The 15384-nt window shown below is 44.9% G+C and overlaps 3 protein-coding genes across 10 annotated transcripts; 1 reads left to right on the top strand and 2 right to left on the bottom strand.

The window, feature by feature from the left end:
• Positions 1-173: 173 nt before the first annotated feature.
• On the bottom strand, positions 174-1018 carry FAM32A (family with sequence similarity 32 member A). Its single transcript, XM_018089243.2, is given in 4 exon segments — positions 174-359; positions 518-571; positions 667-805; positions 924-1018. Coding segments are annotated over 4 exon segments (342 nt in total). The 5' UTR covers positions 1004-1018; the 3' UTR covers positions 174-290.
• On the top strand, positions 429-8034 carry CIB3 (calcium and integrin binding family member 3). Of its 8 annotated transcripts, none has more exons than XM_029963911.1 (7): positions 429-450; positions 2800-2990; positions 3303-3337; positions 5151-5262; positions 5608-5755; positions 6494-6689; positions 7183-8034. In XM_029963911.1, exons 2-7 carry the CDS (start codon positions 2940-2942, stop codon positions 7202-7204), a joined length of 564 nt encoding a protein of 187 aa, XP_029819771.1. In that variant the 5' UTR covers positions 429-450; positions 2800-2939; the 3' UTR covers positions 7205-8034. The 8 variants fall into 8 exon arrangements, with proteins under 8 accessions (XP_029819771.1, XP_017944726.2, XP_008931591.3 ...); XM_008933343.3 differs by lacking the exon at positions 429-450 and adding an exon at positions 1752-2058; XM_029963910.1 differs by lacking the exon at positions 429-450 and adding an exon at positions 2693-2722.
• On the bottom strand, positions 7835-15268 carry RAB8A (RAB8A, member RAS oncogene family; the record flags this gene model as incomplete). The annotated part of the gene is made up of 7 exons (XM_029963879.1): positions 7835-11800; positions 12701-12751; positions 13287-13352; positions 13959-14048; positions 14497-14574; positions 14892-14952; positions 15186-15268. Coding segments are annotated over 7 exons (522 nt in total), but the record flags the coding sequence as incomplete, so codon positions are not given.
• Between the last annotated feature and the right edge of the window lie 116 nt (positions 15269-15384).

Genomic DNA, 15384 nt, shown 5'->3' with positions numbered 1-15384 from the left:
AGGAACATTTTCCAGCTGGCTTGCAGCAATTAATTTTGGCCTTAATCTCATTTTAAACACTAAAAAACTAGCCCTCTGCACCCACATAAACCAGATCTCCTCAGCCAAGAGGAGCCTTTGCTGGACATTTGGCTTTAACAAGCAAAGCTATAAAATAAGACAGGACAAAGTCATAAAACGCTCAGAAGATATATTAGACAATATAGAGAACACACACATTTACATGGCAACCCTTGCTTGATACAAACAAAACACAACTCCTGCTCCAGAGCCCGTGACAAGCAGCCCAGTCACTTAGTCCAGCTGACTTTGGGAATGTCGTAATGCTCAGTCAGAGTATCCAAGTGCCTGTTGAAGTCCTGGGGGAGGAAAAGAGAAAGAAAACGTTTTAACATTTGGTGCTGACATCACCAAGTCGAACCACAAGACCCCCTGCCTGTGCTTCACAAAGTGAAATAGTTCCCCCAGCCCAACAATAATAAGCACGCTCCGAGGGACTCGGGGTGACTTCGCTCACCTCCACTCTCTGCTTGTGGGTTTTCGAGGCTTTTTTCAGGATCCGCTCCATTTGCTGCGGGAGACACGGAGGGGCCGGTTACTCCGAGCACTCGGGGCCCCTCAGCGGCCGCACCCGAGGGGTGACGGGGGTGGTTTTTAAAGCCTTACCCGCTTCTCCTGCATCTTCTCGTAGGCCACCTGCGCCGGGGTCCGCTTGTCCAGCCCGCGCTTCTTCTCCTCCTCCTGCTTCTTGCTGCTCACGATGTGCTCCAGGATCTGGGCCTTTTCCTTCGCCTTCTTCTTCTTCCTGCGGACACAGTCCGGTCAGCGCCCGGCCCCGGGGGTGGGTGTCCGCCTGTTCCTCCGGTCTTCCCTCACCGCCCCCGGTTCCCCCCTCCCCCGGGTTCTCCCCCGCCCCCCCTCACCGTTTTGCCGGCCCCAGGGCCCCCTCCGCTGCCCTTCAAGCTTCAGCGGCCCCGCGCTGCACCGCCTCGTAATCCGCCATGGCGGAACGGCCGCGCCCGCGCCCTCTGCCGGCACCGCCGCAACGGCGCGGCCGGGGAGAGGGGAACTGGCAGCGAGCCCCGTGCGCTCCCTCCGTGAGGGGAACGGGGAACGGGGAGCGAGCCCCGTGCGCTCCCTCCGTGAGGGGAACTGGCAGCGAGCCCAGTGAGGGGAACGGGGAACGGGGAACGAGCCCCGTGCGCTCCCTCCGTGAGGAGAACGGGGAACGAGCCCCGTGAGGGGAACGGGGAACGGGAAACTGGCAGCGAGCCCCGTGAGCTCCCTCCGTGAGGGGAACAGACAACGGGCAATGAGCCCCGTGAGCTCCCTCCGTGAGGGGAACGGGGAACGAGCCCCGTGCGCTCCCTCCGTGAGGGGAACGGGGAGAGCCCCGTTTGCGCTCCCTCCGTGAGGGTAAACGGGGAACGAGCCCCGTGCGCTCCCTCCGTGAGGGGAACGGGGAACGGGGAGCGAGCCCCGTGCGTTCCCTCCGTGAGGGGAACGAGCCCCGTGAGGGGAACGGGGAACGGGGAGCGAGCCGCGTGAGCTCCCTCCGTGAGGGGAACGGGGAACGGGGAACGGGGAGCGAGCCCCGTGCGCTCCCTCCGTGAGGGGAACTGGGAATAAGCCCCTTCTGCCCCTCCGTGAGGGGAACCGGGAACAAGCCCCTTCTGCCCCTCCGTGAGGGGAACGGGGAACGAGCCCCGTGCGCTCCCTCCGTGAGGGGAACCGGGAACGAGCCCTGTCCGCCCCTCTCAGTGAGGGAAACCGGGATAGAATGAGCCTCGTCCGACCCTCCGTGAGGGGAACCGGGGCGGGACTGTCGCAATATGTGGAATATGTCAAGATTCTCTTAAAGGCAGGATGTTTTTTGGTGTACGCTCTTTATGTACTTTTAAGCCTGATCAGCAAGGGAGGAGACCTAATGATTGCAACGAGCATCAGGAGCATCCCTTAGTCAAGGACATCTGGGAACTAACAAGATTTAAGGATGTAGTAAATCAAGATGGTGATGGATGTCTATGAAAACATGGCTAACTTGGCAAAAGACTTAAGGTCTGTGTATCCTAGAGCTGAACTATCTTCGTTATAATATTAAAATCACGCTTATAGGTCAAAAAGACCCTGCCCAGGTGCAGACCCATCCCTTGAGAATGTGGAGAGGTTCACTGGGGTTACGTAATTTGTACGGAAATTACTAAATAATCCTAATAAGAGAGGGGCTGTACTTGGAAAGGGACTAACTCTGAACTTCTGTGTGTAAATAATTTATGGATACTACCTCCAGTACAAACTACCATTAGCAGCACACAATGTGCACGAAGGGAAAACACCGGCACAGGCTGCCCGGGGCACTGGTGGAGTCACCATCCCTGGAAGTGTCCATAAAACTTGGCTGTGGCACTTGGGGACATGGGTTAGTGGTAACCTTGGCAGTGCTGGGTTGGTGGTTGGACTCTGATCTTAGAGGGCTTTTCCAACCTTAATTATTCTATGAAGGATGAGAAGGAAAGGAAGGAGTGGTTACCAAATCTCCAGCATTCGGTGTTAATTCTCAAAGAAGGAAAATACTACTAACACTTTTCAGTTAATTTGCCGTATCTGAGGGCATGAAAAACAGGATACAAGAATACCTGCTGCTCAAAGGCACTAATGAGCAGCTATTAGTTGTTCTGCTAAATGCTGTAACCCGAGTCTTTGTGGTGCTCACAGGAGACAGGTGAGTGCTGCTGGATAAGAGCCTCAAGCAGCCAGACTAAAGATTTGATGAAATGCTCCTGTTATGATACTTTGCAGCCTGTGGAAGTTGGTTACCTGATCCTCTGCTGTACCTGAACCTCATTGTTGCAGCTTTTAATAACCGAATATCCAGACGACCTATAAAGGTGCCTTTGGGGAAAGAAGGATGGGAAAAAAGTCGCCATTCCCAGCTCGAAATGGGCAATAAGCAAACCATTTTCACTCAAGAGCAACTGGATGCATATCAGGTATAAACCAAACTAAATGGCTGTTTGAACACAACGCTGAATAATGGTAAAGGTGTTTTTTTTTTTTAACAATCTCTTTTAAAAATTAATAAGTAGAAGTACTGAATTACACCACAGATTTTAGTGATATAGTTTGATCTTTATCTCAAGAAGAACAGTTATGAAATACTTCTCATTTTATGCCAAAAAGAGAGCTTTGATGCTTAGTTACGTATTTTACAATATAACTTCATCTAAGTCACTGTACAGGAAAAGTTTGGGCCAATGCATGCTAAAAACTCATTACATGTTTTATCTTTTCTTGTTTCACAGGACTGCACATTTTTCACAAGGAAAGAAATCCTGAGGTGAGTATTCTGTGTGCATTCTGTGGGTAAAGGACATAGATTGCTATAAAGGCAGGCTACATATAGGGTGAGATATTTTAAATTTGCATAAATCTATTTTAAAATTGTTTTTAAAGTGATACCTTTGGGCAATCTTAGTATTTTCATTTTTTTTTTTTTTTTTTAATGTACAAACTCTGTGTTATCTATCCTAAACTGAGACAGAATTCTGAATTTTGTATTTATGTACCAGTCCCTCTTTATTTATCAGAAGTAAATGTAACAACTTATATTTAGTGGATACTTTGCCAGCAACATCCACGTTTCACATTGTTTTATGACAGATGCTTCAAAATATACTGTTATCCTTTGGAATACTTGGCCTGATTTTCATAAATCCTTAATGATTGTGTCAAGTTTTCTTCATGTCTGCTTATAAATAATTACACTGCTGCTTCAAAGTGCATTTCCCCCCTTCATGTGCCTCACTGAACTCTCCATTTAATCTCTGGCCAAAGGTTCTGATAAAGACAAGATGAGGAGTGGGACTGAGAGTCTTCACTGAAAACCTGAACTTCTCCTCTTGTAAGAAATACTCACCCAGACAGTAACATACACAATACTGAAGCTCTGTTTGCCCTCCCTGACCCTTGGGTGTGTGAACAGAAAGGGAATTGTTCCATTTCTCTGCTCTCAAGATGCCACCACACGTGTTTTTTTGGCAGTTTCTCTGAAGGGCAGAGCACAGGGGACAGTTTTGTACAGAACTTCAGACCCCTGACATCTGCGTGTGGATTTTAGACAGGATAAACCAGGAGTGGTTCTGTAAAAACTGGAATCTGTATCTGCCTCCTTTCCCCACAGGAAACAGAGGCCAGAACCATAACTATGTCATGAATTAAGACATTTATTATTGATAAGGATCCCTTTTAAAATTCTCTCCTATTGTTTTGTTGGTAACAGCTGTGAACGGGATCCTTTCTCTAGCGCCAGAAGAAAGCAAAGACACGCTGAAAAAGTGGTCAATGCATTCCAATCCTGATGCACATTTTCTGTCTCTTGAACCTGAGTTCTGTGGAAGAACAGGAAGATACTTTGGATGGGTAAAATCCTGTTAGGGTGGATCCCAGATCTCTCTCCCTGCCCACGACTTCAGGTTTTATTCTGACGTTTAAACCGAATTTTTCACGCTCCGGTTTCAGCCCGTTGTTTTTTGGCCACACCGTGCAAACAGATCCCTTCTACCTTGCCACCAGCATTTCTGTGTTTGGAAACAAATCAGGTGGACCTTCAGGTTGAAGGTCTTGTGCCTTGTTATCATGAACACACATCCCAGTGACTCCACGTGCCTGAACACCTCTGTAGAATAAACCTGACACTGTTAAATGTGGGTTTGGATACAGGTGGGAAGGGGTTTGGCTGCATGAGCTGTGTAAGCATTTTCACCTCATTGTTCTAGAATGAAACTTAGTATTTTTCACCAGTTACACCGTGTTGCTCTCAATACTGGTTCTTCCACCACCAACATAATGATTCTGTGATATATTATAGATATACTTGTTATATATCTATAATATAGATATATATAATCTATATATTAGATATATATTAGATATATATTAGATACATATTAGACTCCATGATCCCTGTGGGTCCCTTCCAGCTCAGAATATTCTGTGATATATAATATATATATAACATATATGTTACTTAGTGACCGATCTCCACCTGGTAATGGAAGAAAAGAGTGCAAAGTGAGGTGGAAGAGGCAAACACCTTGTTCTCAGAGGTCTGAAGGACTCATTCACCAAACAAGCCTTTCTTTCTGCCTCAGGCTGTTTTACAGGTACCGAGATCTGGCCCCTCAGCTCGTTCCCCTCGACTACACAGACAAACCAGCTGTGACACTGCCCTACGAGCTCATTGCCAGCATGCCAGAGCTCAAGGTACGAGCCAGGCACACGACTCGAGTGACACACTGCAGCTTAATCTGCCCTATTTTAATAATTCATCCAGGACTAATTGCTGGGAGCCTGACATACAAATAAATTTGGGTTACTGACGGCAGAAGTCTTTCTGGAAGCTTCCAGTGATTCCCAGAAAACACCCTGAAACCGCACAGAGTTTAAAGCGGCCGCAGCTGCGGCTGCCTCTGACACAAACAGAATGGCAGAAAGGGGGAGAGTTTGCCAAAAAGAGGTTTCAACAAAAACAATCTCGCTCCAACTGCCTCATCTGCACTGAAATCAATGCTGGTAAGGATGACCTCCCCTTGCTCCTCTGTTTCCCAGGACAACCCGTTCCGGCAGCGGATTGCAGAGGTGTTCTCGGAGCACGGGGACGGCAACATGACTTTGGATAATTTTCTGGACATGTTTTCAGTGCTAAGTGAAATGGCTCCCAGAGACTTGAAAGCTTATTATGCTTTTAAAATTTATGGTGAGTGAGACATGCATAAAAAGTTGGGGAAATCCTGCAGCTTTCATGCAGGGATGCAAAATCTTCATTATAATGATTTCTAGTTAGCATTTCTTTTAATTCCATCTCAGTGTTTGTTTCTCTCTCTACTAAAAAGTTTTGGTTTTCTTTATCCTTTTGTCTCTTATTTACTTGGGATCAGGATTTACTACAAAATTTACAGCCTGAAATTATCTGCGGTTTTCAAGAGCTGATAAACATTTAAGAAATATTTCTGTCTGAAGAGCTGCTTGGAAAAGTGCAGCACAAGGGATTTGGCTGCCCATAAATCTGTAGGGTGGATTTGGGAGGGAGAGGCGGGGAATAACAGTGCAGGCTTTTTTCTCCAAGGACAAATTTAAAGATTTAATTTTTTTTAAGGGACTATTTTCAGTTATTTTCTTTATGATCAGCTAAAGACAAACCATATATCAAAGAAACAAAATCTTGCTGGAATGATTTAATTATGGCTACACTATGTTTAGCCACTAAACTATTTACAGTTGTTACTCTTATATATGATAAGGAGAAATGATTAGGCTTTTATTTTGTAACTGATTTTTTTACAAGCACACAGAGGTAACTTCCTTTCTGATCTGAGTTCTGCTGATATAAATCCATCACATCCTGGGAACCAAACCCTCCTCTTGGGTCTTGGCAGCCAACCACATAAAATGCTGAAATTCTGTCACTTCAAATTAATTTTTGTCTCCTTTGTAGATTTTAACAACGATGATTACATATGCAAATCAGACCTAGAGAAAACTGTTAACAAATTAACCCGAAATGAGCTGACCCCAGAAGAAGTCAGCCTTGTTTGTGAGAAGGTGATTTACGAGGCTGATGTGGACAATGATGGCAAACTGTCCTTGGAAGACTTTCAGCACATGATCATACGAGCCCCAGATTTCCTCAGGTAATATTTGCTTTTCATTTCTGACACAAAATTGCTCTTAGTTTCTCTGTCAAAAGCCTCTGAAGTGTCTATTTGATGTTTCCTCAGCCTTCATAGATAACCACTCTTCCCTGGCAGGTTCTAGTAGAGCTGCAAAGACTGGGAAAAGAGATGCTTGAAAAAAAGCCTGGAGGCTCCTTGACTTGCTTTTGAACCTCCAGATGTACTTTTTATACAACAAAAAGTCCTTGTAACTTAAAAAGTTAATATTAGCACTCAGGCTGCACTGGTAGGTCCCTGAGATTTGCTCACTCAGTGCCTGACATGGTGTTAATGTGGTTCTGATGCACATCTTACACAAAGCAGCACTCAAATCTTGCATTTATTTAATGTACCCAGTCCTTGCAAATGCTTCATGAAATAAAGTTTCCAATTATAGCACAGCCCTAGAATTAATTGAGTTAATCCTTTGCATAGTGACACATAAGTGATCGTGGCTTCCTCTTGTTAACAGCACATTTCACATCAGGATCTGAATCCAGTGAAACAGATGGATGGAAGCACTTCTGGAACCTTAAAAAACTATCACTTCACCCAAGATTACCAACCATAAGAGCACAAAATGAGAGGGGCAAAGAGGACAACTTGTGGTAACTGAACCAGTCAGAAAACTGTTCTTGTTTACCTCTCTTAAAGGATCAATTAATTAAGTTCTGCATCAAGATTTCCCTGGAATTTAACAAAATGTCTATTCCCCCCTCAGCTAGAGCAAACCTGGCCTGGACAGTGAGATGGGAAGTATTCTTTTAAAGTTCAGATACCACCAGGTAGTAAAGGAGCTTGTATAGCTTCGAAAAATTCCCAAGAAAATGCCTTAACCAGGAAAAAACCCACTTGAGAATAGTTTCCAAAACACTGTGATTAATCAAAACTGTGTAAGCAACTCCTCTGATCATTTAGAGTCTTAATAAATGCTCCAATTAATCAATTTGCAGAAGTATTCTCCAGAGTGCAGGATTTATAATGAGAAAGTCAGCATACTTTGAGGACAAGAAACCCTTCCCCAAATTCTGTCCCTCTTCTCTAATTTCAGAAATCCCCTGTTTTCCACACCAGACTCCATATGCACAAATGACAAAGAGAACTGACAAACTAAGGTTGCAAAATTCTCTTTTCATAAGAAGTTTATTTATGCAGTGCTCAGGGTCCTGTACAACAGAGTAAAAACAGACATCCTGTAATAAACAACAGTTTTAATACAAACATGAAAATCAATGAGAAGTGTTTAAGAAAGCAGTTGTAACGTGGGAAGGGGTGGCAGCCAAAAGTGGTCATTCTAAAAACACAATTTACAGTTCTTTTTACAGATTTTTTGGGATGCATTAAGGTCCCTTCAAAAGGAAGTCGTAAGTCCCAACTCACGCTCCAGGCAGAGCACACTTTTCCTGCAGAAAGGCTGGAAAGCTGCTCTTTCCAGCTGCTAAACTTTATCAACCACAGAAACTCCAGGGCTCAGTGGGAGATGGGCCAGGGAACGAGGCAGCCTGGAACACTCAGGCTGCAGCTCCCATTCACATTCCACTCAGCAGATCTTTAGTTTAAACTAGAACTGAAGACACAAGTCATCATTCTTCCCTCAGCCCTATAACTTCTAGAACAAAGGAGCCCATCCTCACACAGCTGTTTGTTCCTTCCTCCCCTGGCACAAACAAGTCCAAGAAAACACAAAATCAGGGCAGTTTTGAGCCAGAGACACCCCCACAACAACCCCTCAGCAATCGTCAGGGGGATGATCAGCATCCCACATGAAAGGAGAGACCAAAGAATTTTCAGCAGCAGTAAAGAGACTTACAATAATCCATAGGATTTATAAATCTGAGGCTGGAATTCTGACGCTGGCATAAGGCTCTGATGTCAGGGAACATGAGCTGTGCCCATTTAACACAACATGGGTGTTAAATCAGTGTTAGAACAGCAGTTCCACCAGTTACTGACCCACTGACAGCTCTGCATCCAAAAGGGTGAGGACCATCCCAAATATTGCAACCAGCCTGGAAAATAAGGGCAACCACAGAATTCCATGATACTCATTAAAGTAAGGGACTTTGAGAACGTGCTCAAAAATGGGCTTGTTTCTCTACAAACCAATTGTTAATCCATTACCTGACATTTTAATGGTATTCAGACACTGAGAATGTGTAGTGTGCACAGTTGGTTTTGCAGATCTACCTAAATTCCTCAGTTTTACAGATTTTGTACCCAATTTCAGATTTTTTCCTCCTTAGTTAAAGAAAGCTTAGATACATTACTGAATGTATTTCCCCAGTACCTCTCTGATAACTGTGTTTTCCATAACACTCATACTTAATAAACACAGTAACTGAATGATGTGATGGAAACATCAACTAGATATTGTACTTCTCCAAGATTTGATGCCTGTATTTAGTGACACAGAGCCAAGCACAGGTGCAGTGCAGTGTCTTTAACCTTTTCCTCTCTTACACTTGCATTTTAGGTTTCATATTGCTTACACAGACTTAATGCCTGGGTAGAGCCTGCATACCCAGAAGGATAGTGATGGCTGTAGTCACAGTAACTGCATGAAACTTCCTGAGATCAGGCAATAATGTACTTGTTCATTGAGTAAAACCAACCATTTCAAAGGAAATCACACTCTGATCAGGTACATAAACATGTGCAACAACCAGCATAAGTTCAAACAGAAGGTATTCACAAAGAGTTCTGAATGCAAAAGAGTAACTTGAGATTTAGAAAATGAGTGAAAAAAAATCACAATTCCATCCTTCAAGTTTTGCCCACTTGTAAATGAACATGGTTTGCTTTCCCCAGCTCGAGATGAGTTATTGATACTGTCCACAGGCAGACCTGTGGTGTCAAGTTAGATAAACCACTTATTTTTCCAGTCACCTTGAAAAATAAGTCTGGCTCAACATCTGGCTGTATAAAGCAGAATATGGATGTGAGACAATCCACAGTTACTGCTGAGCCAGAAGCAAATCATGACACTGATCAGCTTTGTGGAGGAAAACAGCACTCAGACCATGCCTTATCACCTCCCCAGTTCTGCCTCAATCATTTCTTGAAGCACAAACTCTCTCTTTAAAACCATCCTTATCTCAAGACAGAGATGCTGCTCGTCCAAGCTACAGCTCTGGGTTAACTACACTCTGAACCACAGTGGAAGCCTCTTCAGTGAGGCTTCAGTGATTTTATCCTACAAATACATCTGTGTGAAAATCCACTACGGTGCACAATCACCAAGTCCTGCTGCTAAAAAGCCACAAGTAAACAAAAAAACCAAACCCTCATAAGGTTCTGGTTAGAGGAAAGCTTTAATCATGACAGAGCTTGTTGTAATCTGCTATTAAAAAAAGGTTGGTAGAATCTAAAATGCATTTTTATAAACCAGTAACGTACACAGTGAAATATCCTTTTTCCATTCCAGAGGAACAGGCAGCATTCCTGTTGAACCCAGTAGCAGGCTGCAGATTTATAATGTTAATTATGAACAGATCTGTAATTATGATAGATCTTTAACTACAGTAACACTTACCAGTGCTACTCTGAGGCCAGAGGTTACCACCACAAACTTGGAAGAAAACAAAACCGGTGAGTAAATTCAACAACTTTAAAATCAACTTCAATTCTACCCTTAAGTGCAGTTGTCAATGTAAACGAAGCATGTTACAGCCCCAGTGAGCTGCAGGACACAGCTGGGAGTTTGCTGGGGTCAAACACACCATCACTGCCCAGCAGGCTCAGCAGCAGATGCTCTCACTGGCTCCTTTAGGCAGGAGAATTGAGATCAGAGCTGCGGCCCCGCCCTGGCAGGGGCTGAACGTGGCTCCTGCATTTCACACACGGCCACGTCACGGCTGGGTTGGTGGGAATGAGTTCCCAGCCTGTTCCTGGGAGGACTGGTGTCCTTTGCAGTGACAGGGGTTGTTGCTACCTGACATCTGCACTGGGACACCCAGCAAGGCAAGGTCAGTCAGAAGGAGTCTGTGTTGGAAAGGGGATGTGCAGCATTTATTTGCATATGTGAGCAAGTGGGCATGGGAACATGCCACGGGGAGCAGTGTGGCACTTCCTGGTCACTACTTCAAACTAGTTACTACTTCATGACAGATCTGGGGTCATTCCCAGCTGGAGAGTGGAAAAGTTGCCCATTGCAAGGTGACAAATTTGGTGTAAGTGTCCCTGCCTGACCCTGACCTGGTTCTCCAAGAACAGGTGACAGATCACCTGCCCAGGACTCGCTGCAGCCATCAGCTCCTGTCAAACACATCTAAACATCTGGAGTACTTAATTAATCAATCAAGTCTAATGTGGATAAATTCCTGATGGTAAGAATCCGTTATATTTACAGCACACTTTGGCTTTTTAAAAAAATAGAGATTCCTTTGAGGAGGATTTTTTTTAAACGTCAATTGTACTTGTGGATTGTCAAGAGTAACACAACTGAGTAAGTGACAGGCAAAGGAGCTTCTCTGCAGTAGCAAAGAGGTGGAGCTGCAGAAAGCTCCCTCCTACCTCCTCAGAAAGCCCCAGCCTGCACTGCTCCCCCGGGGGCATTTCTGGGATGGTCTGATGCCACTGTTCCTTGTGCAGCTCCAGACTGGATATGCACATGTACCATGTACACACACCTGGACTTTATTCACATGGGCATTTCTGGGTCTTGTTTTGATCATAACTTCATCCTTCTCCACTGGATGCATGAGAGTTATGGACACAAAGGTTGAAGTCTGTCAGCAAAGGTGCTGCATCCCCGGGCCACGTGAGATCTGTCCCCCTCTGCCACACAGCACACGCGCCCAGCGGCCAGCTGACAAAAATAAACTTGTTTTGTCTCCAAAATTGAAGAGTCAAACAATTACCAAAATAAACCATTTCTTATTCAGATGGTCACAGAGTTTGTTGTGACCAGACAAGGTTTGTTGGGAGCACTAAGTCCATAGACAGAGGAAACCTCACTCAGCACAGGCACAGTCCAGCTCAGGTTAAGGCCGTGTCCCTCACAGAAGAACACATCGGAAAAAGCTGCTTTTCTTTTGCTGGTCTGGTGTGATTTTGACTCCCTGGTTGCTGCCTTGTGGGCTATTGCCTTCCTGAAGAGGCAAAGAATATTCAGTTACTCATTTACACTTCACAGCTTCTCCCATTCCTATTTCATCTGGTCATTCTCTTGAGCCAAGCCTGACGTACCCAAAAACCTTCCCTAAAACCAACAGGAGGTTTCACTCATTTCTCAGTCTTAAACCAGGCACGACAAAAATTTCTAGAGCTGCATCTGCAGCTTTTGGCTTTAATAGCTCACACTGCATCCATGTTTCTTCTTTATATTAACACAAAGACAGTTGAGATTAAAAGATAATAAATTAAAGGGCATGTCTGGCTCTTGCTGAAACACTTATGAATGGTCAGCAAGACCCAAAATATCCCAGGTCAATCAATTTATGTCTGAACACATGAGGGTGGAAAGCTCAGTAAGAGCAGAAGGAACCCCCATCAGCTTCATTTCATATTTCATAAAGAACAAACCAACTTGTATTTATTTGTTGTAAAAAGGTAACCCAGTCATTGCTCAGGATGCTTTTGCAAAGATTATCAAAAAATATTAGTTCTACACCTATTCTGAAACAGTTTAAATCTTCTACCCTGCCTCCTCTATCTTTATGATTTATATGATTTTCAGACTGCAAGAGTGAGAAGTATCATTAAACTGCTCTACCCCCCACGTGACTTTTAATAAAACAAATAAATCATTTTATTTAGAAAACCTCAGCTAATTCCTGAAATGCAGAGACAGTTGTTTACAAGCCAAGGTCAGAGCACAGCTTGACAGAACTAAAACCACATTCCTAGAACATTTCAGTGATCCCTTATGAAAGAGACCATGATACAATTTTTATACACTGTGAAAAGTTCTTGCAATGTGGCTTTTGGTTGGTTGTTGTTTTTTTTTGTTTTCCTATTTAAATCCACCATGGACAAAATAAGTTACTCACCAACTTCTTGTCCATTTTTGCTTTGATATCTCTTGCAAGAGTGAAAAACGCCTGTGACAAGTCAAACAGTTCAGTGTTACAGGGGAAATAAAATGTACCCTAACAAATAAATTAAATAACAAATATATTCCAACTCTAATATACTTTATTGTTTAGCAATAAGCTGAGTTTCTACATACACCAAACTCCTCAAGAACATCAAATTTTCAGGTTTTCTCCCCCTGCTCCAGGTTTTAATGCTACTTCTCTATATCCACAACCTACTTTTTGAGCCCAAAAGCCCCACCCAGGGTTTGTGCAGTGGGAAAATGACCTTTATCAATCCTGTTCTTGAGTACAAAGACATGAGCTGAGTTTTCCCTTGTGCTGCCCTGATGCCCTTTGCTGTAACACCCCTGTGGTGTCCTAAGCACCAAGTTCCATTTACATAAATCAGCATAATTTTAGTTAAACAACACCTTAATGGAAGGCAGGGAAATGTGTTTAACAACCCACCCCCTGTACCCAACAATGGACAGGTGCCTGTCCTCGCTGTCTGCCTGCACAAATAAGACAATAAATATCAGAGGAAGGGGTCTGTACTTACATTCTCTATGTTTATATTTGCTTTTGCACTGGTCTCCATGAATTTAATCCCAAAGCTGGCAGCAAGCTGAACAAAAGCAGATTTCACATGAGTTGAACAATTGCAGGAGCAGCTCCAAACACACCCCCGGGCATGGGCTCTGCCCCTCCTGCCACGAGTCACAGGAGCTGGGGATTTACTCACACACAACTTGCAACAATTAGGGACTAAATCTCACTGCTGCTGGCCTGTTCTCACCAGCTTGGCTCTGCTCTTTTACAGCCTGCACATGTTTTAATCTGCTCTTTCCTCTTTTATTTTTCTTCTTGCATTGACACCTTGTAACACCTGCAGTGCAGATGCACTTTCCCTGCCTCGACTAACACCAGAAAACACCATCCCATCTACCTGGTCTCTGTGGCTTTCAGCCAAAAAGAAACATTTTCTCAATGTCAAGCTCTAACATCCTTTTTCTTAGAAAAATCCAGCTCGTTGCCTTGCACCTGACAGATAATCAACAAGAATCCTTAACACAGGCTCAGCTTTTCATCCCGGGGGGGAAATGTATTGCCACGACAGCTTGGAGAACGTTTAATCATTCCACTCAGGTGGTGCCACGCTGACAATAATCAAAGCAGTTTTTAGACTTTGAAAAGCCTAAGCTGAGATCCATCAAAGCCACAGAGCACTCACCTTCTCCCCTTGCTCTCTGGAAACTTGTCTTTTGTCGTTTGCGTCACATTTGTTGCCCAGGATCATTTTTTCAACGTCTGGAGACGCGTGCTGGGACAGACAGAGCAGACACCGGGCTTGGCTTTTGTACATCCACACTGGCAGGCACAGGAGGCACCACTCAAGTACCCAACGTGGAGATGCTGGTGCTGAGCACCTCCTGCAGATTTCCAGGCTCCCCCAACCCCTCATCCCAGCACCACGGCAGCTCTTGGATCGCTTGTCGTGGCAGGAAACCATCACATTGGGTGCCCTCAAGAGTACAGTGGCAACACAACAAATCACACAACAGGCCCCCACAACAAATCACTGTCAGCCAAGTCAGTGTGTTACCAACTTCCATCCCACGGATAGAACAACAAATGTTACTGATTTCCATCCTATTTATTTTCCAAGTACCCTCCAGCACAAGAAGGATAACACTTCTGAAGCAATTAAGCTTCAATCACTTTTAGAGGAGGGAACAGCACCTTTAAGAGTCAGCAAGTAGAGAAATTACCTCTTCAATATTCCTGACCCAGTTCCGGATATTTTCAAAAGACTTTTCATTGGTGATGTCGTACACTAACATGATGCCCTGAAGGTCAGAAGGAGAAAGATTGTTTCAGCAAGAGTTAAAGGCTCATCTGTAGCAGAGACAAGCAACTTAACAAGAACTATTTTTAACACAGTTCACAGTGAGATAAGGGGTGCAGGATGTGTATTTATAGAGTGGAACATGGGGAAAGGTCCCTCTACAAAGTCCCATGTCAGCCCAGCATGGGCAGGAGCAGGAGCACAGCTGAGGGTTCAGCCTGGCACAGAAGGTCAGTTGTGCCTGTCCCACCTCAGCCCCAGCTGCCCTGACCCTCCCAGGTGGGTTTATCCCAGCCCGGATCCCAGGACTGCTCCTACCATGGCTCCCCTGTAGTAGGCGGTGGTGATGGTCCGGAATCGCTCCTGCCCGGCCGTGTCCCTGGAACAGACAGGACACGGGGCTCACACACCACCCCCAGCACCGACCCGAGATAACACCACCGAAGAGTCAAAGAATTTAACTCGAACCAGTCTTTAGGCTCACTAGGACCGAGTTTTAGCTTCTAAGATACCATAAACTACTGAACAGCACAACTGGAATAAAAGCACCACACCGCCGTCCCCACGCACAGCCCCGGTGACCGGACACCCCCCGCGGCACAGGAGCCTCACCAGATCTGCAGTTTGATTCTCTTGCCATCGAGCTCTATCGTCCTAATTTTAAAGTCAATACCTGAAAAGGAGAAGCAACGAAATCACTCACAGCTCCTGCCGGGAGACCAAACCAGCGCTCTGCCCTTCGATTTCGCTGTTCTAGTTTCACGTCCTCAGAGCTCCCCCCGTGCTGGATCCCGGGGGGCTGCGGGGCCGG

This window comes from Manacus vitellinus, unplaced genomic scaffold (genome assembly GCF_001715985.3).
Source record: "Manacus vitellinus isolate BGI_N305 unplaced genomic scaffold, ASM171598v3 scaffold_64_pilon, whole genome shotgun sequence".
Lineage (NCBI taxonomy): Eukaryota > Metazoa > Chordata > Aves > Passeriformes > Pipridae > Manacus > Manacus vitellinus.
The sequence above is the reverse complement of the archived record's forward strand: the minus strand, read 5'-3'. Positions and strand labels throughout refer to the sequence as shown.